Source organism: Lupinus angustifolius, chromosome LG03, assembly GCF_001865875.1.
Source record: "Lupinus angustifolius cultivar Tanjil chromosome LG03, LupAngTanjil_v1.0, whole genome shotgun sequence".
In the NCBI taxonomy this organism is placed as follows: domain Eukaryota; kingdom Viridiplantae; phylum Streptophyta; class Magnoliopsida; order Fabales; family Fabaceae; genus Lupinus; species Lupinus angustifolius.
Window position 1 is genome coordinate 14,358,238 of NC_032011.1, and position 7,430 is coordinate 14,365,667.

At 29.2% G+C, this 7,430-nt stretch overlaps 1 protein-coding gene across 1 annotated transcript; it reads left to right on the top strand.

Moving 5' to 3' along the window:
- On the top strand, window positions 3,546–6,315 carry LOC109343462 (UNC93-like protein 1). The gene is made up of 3 exons (XM_019581746.1): window positions 3,546–4,058; window positions 4,415–5,282; window positions 6,035–6,315. The coding sequence occupies exons 1-3, from the start codon at window positions 3,770–3,772 to the stop codon at window positions 6,264–6,266; spliced, it is 1,389 nt and encodes a 462-aa protein (XP_019437291.1). The 5' UTR covers window positions 3,546–3,769; the 3' UTR covers window positions 6,267–6,315.

Sequence of the window (7,430 nt, forward strand, 5' to 3'; positions counted from 1 at the left end):
GGTCAGGTAAGGTTTGCCCTTTATCCGTCTTTAAATGTTGGTCGGATCATTTTTTTTGAATTTGAGCTCGATCCTAAATCCGAAGCTAACTTGACCCTAAATGTCGACCGGGTCCGTCTTTGAACCCAAACCGATCCTAGATCCAATTTAATATAATATATATACATGTTAGATAAATGTTCTCCATATTATTTATTTTTATGGATATAATTTGATATATGTATATATCTTGTTAATAATGTATATATATATACAAATATTATGAGTGAGTGATCATGAGACAGATCAGATCATGTTTGTTCGTACTCGGTCCTAAATATTGATCGTGTCTAATTTTTAAACTCGAATCTAACTCTAGACCCGATGAGATCTGACCATATTCTGACTCGATCATAATCAAACCAAACTAGATGATCAGGTATAGTCAAATCTTGCTCTCCCCTAATATATATATATATATATTGATATACCTACTATTGGCACATTTTTTAGAAGAAAAAAATTACATAAGGGAAAATTTTTAAATTTCAATTTCAAAGAGGAGGGTGTTAATATTAGGAGGATTTAGGTGTACAAACTAATTTTAAACATAAAATTCATAATGATAATTGAAGAGTTGTGTAGGTAAATAGTACTATTAGCATTGAAAGATGAAATTGACAGGTCTTAGGACTCGATATTGTAGACTATAACTCAATTCTTTACCAATCAAAAACCTCATTCATTGGCATTCTATGTTCTTGTTTTTATAGTACACTATATATTAATTTTCTTTCTATTTTTCTCTTCCTTTTTCATTACATCACCAATTAAAGTTATCTATTGTCTATATAACTTTTACAAACCCATAAATGAGCGTGGGGAATTTATATGTAACTTTATTTATAAGATCACTCCATATTTGTCTACGAAGTATATAAATTAGAGTGCAGATGTATAAAATATATTGATTTTGTTATCTATTGTATTTAGAATAATGCTTGAGGTAAGCTGTTATAAAAAAAACTAAATACACCACTTATTAAAATAATTATGAATTGGTAGTGTAAGACTTTTACATTATAAATACTATGTGTTTGTCCGTCCATATCATATATTTAATTTTGGAAAAATAATATGTATTTTTTGAGTTCAGTGCATTTTATATTTTTTTTGTATTAATAATCAATTCAAAGTGAGAAAATGATCAACGTGTCTATAGTGATTACCTAGAATTATATGATTTTTGTGTAGAAATTAAATAATATTAAATGCAAAGCAAGAGATATAAATTACACCATAATAATAGTTACATATTGTTTTGTCTTAATATAATATAATATATATATATATATATATTCTTTATGTGTGACTTATTTTTAATATTTAAATAAAAGTAATATACTCGAAAATAAATTATATATCAACTATGTAAAAAAAATTTATATCAATATGAAATATATATTTTTAAGTTAATAAAACAAATTTAATAGTACACAACTATAAAATTCTTTATTAAAAATATCAATAAGGGGAACACATTTGTTGTCCCATAAATTGTGCTACTACATGTGCCATTAGTCTGTCATTGATTGAAAAAAATTATTGAAGTTAAAAAATTAATAGTTAATTATTTTCTAGACCAATCACAATTGATGACACATGTAGTGACACAACTTGTGGGACAATAGATGTATACCCATCAATAAGATGATGATATAATGATGTAAGATTTCACTATATCATTAGAGAAATCAAATGTTCAGTTCTTATGAGCGACACTCATTGAATGAGACTATCATACACCTAAAAATGATTTTACTCAGAGTGAAAGATATCATTTGTAGTACCAAAATAAATGAGATAAAAATTTAAAACAAATCTATTTATGACCATTAATAAAAAGTACTTGTGTCATATGATATTTCTAAATCCGTGTTAGCAACATTATTTTCTTTTTCTAGAGATAGTATTGTTATTTTTGTTTGTTGTACTATAAAAGATACTTTTATAGTTGTTATTTTTCTCTGTGTCCACACATATAATATATCCTTTACAATAAAGTGAAATGTTGCTCAAGTCATATTTGAATATCATGGACGGCAAAGTTTCCACACCAAATATTTAATACAATCACACATTTAAGACTGAAATTGAAGTCTAATTATTAATTTGAATCAACAGACTGATAAAAAAAATGAATCAACAGATTATTAACTAATCTTTCTGCTTTATGATTTTCTGAAAATTATATTTATAAATCTATATCTATACTTGTATATTATTATAACTGAATTAATATTTAGATAACATAATTTTATCTTATCATATTTTATCTCTACTAAGATTTTATATTTTATATCTCTAAAATTATATTTATATTGCCATTATTAAAAAATTTATATATTCTATTTTTCTAAAAACTTTGTTTTCATTATATAATTGTTATTTGTATCAGTATTAATTTTATAATAATAAATTTATTCAATTAATAAATATAGGTTGAATGATCGTGCCTCTCAAAATACTAATATTATAATAAGAGAAATGAGATAGAGTTGGGTGGAATATGAGATTTTTTGGTCATGAAACATGACTTTGAAGAACTTTTTTTATGATTAAGCAAAAGAAGTAAAATTGGATAATATTATTCGAAAATCTTCAAATCCAAAAAAAGTCTGCCACTTAATGATGCATAGATAGATTAGTTTCTCACATAAAAAAAATAATATTAAACACTCAAGAATCCTATAATAATGGTGGAGTATCGAATCATCCTTGTGGTGAATTGTAATAATACTTATGTAATAGATTTCAACTGACAAATATGTCCATTATGCCAAATTTGAGTGAATATACTTAAGGAAATTTTAAACACGAGTCTCATTAATTTTGAACAACATTTTAGTTAATATATTGCAATGATTTTATTATATTTACAACAATGACCAAACTTAGCCCAACCAGATAAGATCAACAATTATATGTATTTAATATAATTTATCATATATTATTTAAATTTGTATTTTGAAAATTTGTTAATTAAGTTCATATTATTTCATTAAATTTAATGATTCATACCATTTTTATTTTAATTATATATTATAAATATAAGAAATTTTTGCAAGATCTATTTAACAAAGAATAAAGTTGCGCCATTAAAGATTTAGAATGATTTTTGACTTAAACTCCAAAAATATAAAGTAATGTTATATTTTTTTACAAAATTTCCTAAGACCAAGAAATTGATATATATATCACATATAAATCAACTATTAATAAATAAACTATCATTTTATGATTTATGACATAAGGATTTAAAAGATAATTTAAGAATATAATATTAATAATTGACATGTATCACATTTAAATTATTATTAACTAATAAAATATCATTTTATAATATATATTATTTTCTTATGAATATAATTAGGAAGATGATAGAGTATTTTGTAGAAGAAATGTTAAATAAAGATTGGTAACAAACAAGACAAAAGTTGGGTTGCACAGTTATCGGTGAGGGTGTAATAACGCAGAAGCAGAATTTACTCCAAATTTGTGATATACTCATTCATATTATCAACGTCACTTCTCTCTCCAACTCTTTATCTCTCACCTTCATCACTTTTCCCCATAACTCATTACCTTCAACCTCATCTCATTCTCTCTTCCACTCTCTACTTCACCTTTCACACACACACACACAGAATAGAGAGTGAGAGAGGCTAAGAATACAGATATCCGATTTTAAACAATTCAAGAACACAAAATTTCTAATCTTTTTAACAAAATGGGTTCCAATGAATATGAAGAATCAGGTACCCAATTACCTAGAAACACAAAAAGTTCTTCCATTTTCAGGTACAACTCACCGTTTGTTCAGGTTATCCTTATTGGGTTGGTTTGTTTTTGTTGCCCTGGTATGTTCAATGCTCTCTCTGGTATGGGTGGTGGTGGCCAAGTTAATGCTACTGCCTCCAACAATTCTCTCACAGCCTTATACACTTTCTTTTCCATCTTTGGCATCCTTGGTGGTGGCATCTACAACATCCTAGGACCCCATCTCACCCTTTTCGCTGGTCAGTTTTTTTATCTCAAGTTCTGAACATCAAATTTTGAACAATACCATTTCTCTATTGGTGAATGTTTTTCTTTTCTTATGTGGGAGCCACACCTTTTAGACTTATAGTACTTTGTAGTTTTTACTATAAACCAAAAGCTAAAAGTGTAGTGCATAAGTGTCACTCATTCATGTGTGGAGAGATATTTCAATATCAATAGAAGAAAATTCTTAAAAATAAAAAGTAACATTTAATTGATTCATGTAGAGAATGAGACACTTTTAACACACTTGATCAACTTTCACTCATGCATGCAAATCATTTTTTCTCTATCTTTAGTTTACTTTTTATAATATATTTTTTTCCTTTTGCAGGTTGTTCCACCTATGTTCTCTATTCAGGTTCCTTTCTTTATTACAACCATTACCAGCACCAAGCCTTTGCCATAATTTCTGGTGGCATTCTTGGCATAGGAGCTGGTCTACTATGGGCTGCACAAGGTGCTATTATGACCTCATACCCTCCAGTGAATAGAAAGGGCACTTATATCTCAATTTTCTGGAGCATTTTCAACATGGGTGGTGTGATTGGTGGTTTAATTCCTTTCATTTTGAACTACCATAATGATGCAGCTACTGTTAATGATGGCACATACATAGGGTTCATGGTGTTTATGGCAGGAGGAGCAGTTTTATCATTGGCTATTTTACCAGCTAGTAAGGTTATTCGTGATGATGGTACTAGGTGTACAAATATCATGTACTCAAATGTAACCACTGAGTTTTTTGAGATTCTTAAGTTGTTCTCTAATTGGAAAATGCTTCTAATGATTCCTGCTGCATGGTCCAGCAATTTCTTTTATACTTACCAGTTCAATCATGTCAATAAGACACAGTTCACTTTGAGGACTAGAGGGTTGAACAATGTGTTCTATTGGGGTGCACAAATGTTAGGGTCTGTTGGAATTGGATATGTAATGGATTTCAGTTTTAAGAGCAGAAGGAAGAGAGGGATTGTGGGAATTTGTGTTGTTGCTGTTCTTGGGTGTTCTATTTGGGGTGGTGCAATTGCTAATCAGATTCAGCGTAATATACATGAGACTTTGGATTTTAAGGACTCAGGTTCTCACTTTGCTGGTCCCTTTGTGTTGTATTTCACGTTTGGGTTACTTGATGCCATGTTCCAAAGCATGGTTTACTGGGTTATTGGAACCCTGAATAATGATTCTGAGATTCTTAGCAGGTAATTGTTGCATAGCAAAATCTTTCTTAGTCATTTGATTTAATTCTTCTGTTTATGAATATGAATGCTTACTAAAACACTTGTACAATTTAATTGTTTTTTACTAATCTACCAATGCCTCATGATCCAAATGAAAAGGATTTTATTTCCGTTTAAACAATGTGTCCGATTGATAGGTCCAAGTCTAGTAAATAGAAAATGAGTAATGTGGGAAATTTTATCCCTTAAAAGGTATTTTTGCGAGTTGAGTTTTAGAGGAGAATGAAAGGAAAGAGAAAACTCTGAAGCCATATCACTGCTGTATTTCATGACTATCGAGTTTTCCATTTTCATTCATTCCCCTCCAAAACTCAACTAACAAACATAACCTAAATGGATTATTCGAGGTAGACTTGGATTACTCAGGGTTCATAGAAGGTCCTAGACTAAAAGTATAACTAATATCTTTTCATTTTTTCATAATTATACTATAATTCTATCATCTATAGAGATGTGTGAAATTAATGGATGCATATGAAACATTTTCCATTTATAATTGTTTTAAACTACAAACATATACCTATATACACATCACCTTATATCTACTTAATTTTTTACTAACTGCATTTTGATTCTGCCACCTTATATAGAGTTGTGAAACGAAGCATTTTTCTAATTATGTTGGCTTTTGCATAATGAAAAGGTATCGTTAACTGTCTACATGGATATCATACTTGGAATTTTGAGATGAACTATGGTTGCAATTTATACAGGTATGCTGGATTCTATAAAGGCATACAAAGTGCAGGTTCAGCAGTTGCATGGCAAATTGATAACCACAGTGTGACCCCTTTGAACCAATTGATTGTGAATGTGGTGCTTACTACAATAAGCTACCCATTAATGTTGGTTCTTGTCTTGAGAGCTGTGAAAGATAATGACCCAGAAGAGGAACCTGTTAATCAAGTTACTCCTTCCTCACGTAACAATGTTTTTACTCAATGATAGTATCCAATTGTGTATAAAATCAATAGAACCCTTTGTCTTCTTTTTTGTTGCCATTTACTTTTCATTGTTATCATTGTTCAAAGTCCAAAATGATCACATAAGAACTTAGAAAATAAGGAATCTCCTTTTTATTATGTATAATATTAGTATATGGAACATATGATCTGAATTTGTATCTTCTTGTTACTAGAGAATCCATTACATACTATATATTAGAATTATGACATTTGACACCAAAAAAAATTGACTATCCTGATTTTAATTTATTTTCTAATAAAATAAATTATAATTCTTATTTTCATTTGTAATTCTATTACTTCAAGAGTTTGGCTCTTATTCTCTCATGCGTGTTCACTTGTCTTATTATGTATCAGAGACATGTAAATGGGAAAAGGTTTATGCAATTTATATTGCACCATTAGTTTAGGTCTTATCTCTTATGGTATCATCGAGACCGGGTTTAAAATGTAACAAAATTTAGGTGCAAGCATTGATAAAATATTGATCCATACTTTTTAGAGCTTCCACATTTGTATAGAAACAAGTAGTGATGATTGTATCATATTATCTAGAATTATCCTAAGCTTCTAGTATATTCTATTATAGGCATTTAGTATTATAATTAAAGAAGTATCTAGAAATCTTGAAAAAAATGTATACTAGATACTTATGGAACCATCTAGAAATTCATAAGTGTTGTAGAAAGCCTATAAATAGGCACTCACCCTTCATTTGTAAAGCATCCAAATAAGAAGTATTCTAAGTTGTGTAACTCCAAAGCTTCTCCACTTCTATTTTCATTACTATAATTTTCATTTCTAAAATACTATCAGTGGCATCAGAGCTACGTTTGGTCATACACTGGGCGTAGAATATTACTCTATCCATTTCCAACTATCTCCAAAAATCTCATATCCATACTAAACCATCTTTGTACACTTTGAGCTATGGCTAACACTATTCAATCATCATCAATTCCTATCCCAATTTTCACCGGAGAAAACTATGATTTTTGGAGCACAAAAATGACTACTTTCTTCCGGTCCCAAGATTTGTGGGATATTGTATAAGAAAGATTCACTACTCCAGAGAATACTTCAACTCTTACCGTGGCTCAGAAAAAGGAGTTGAAAGAGAATGTGCAAAAGGATGCAAAAGCGT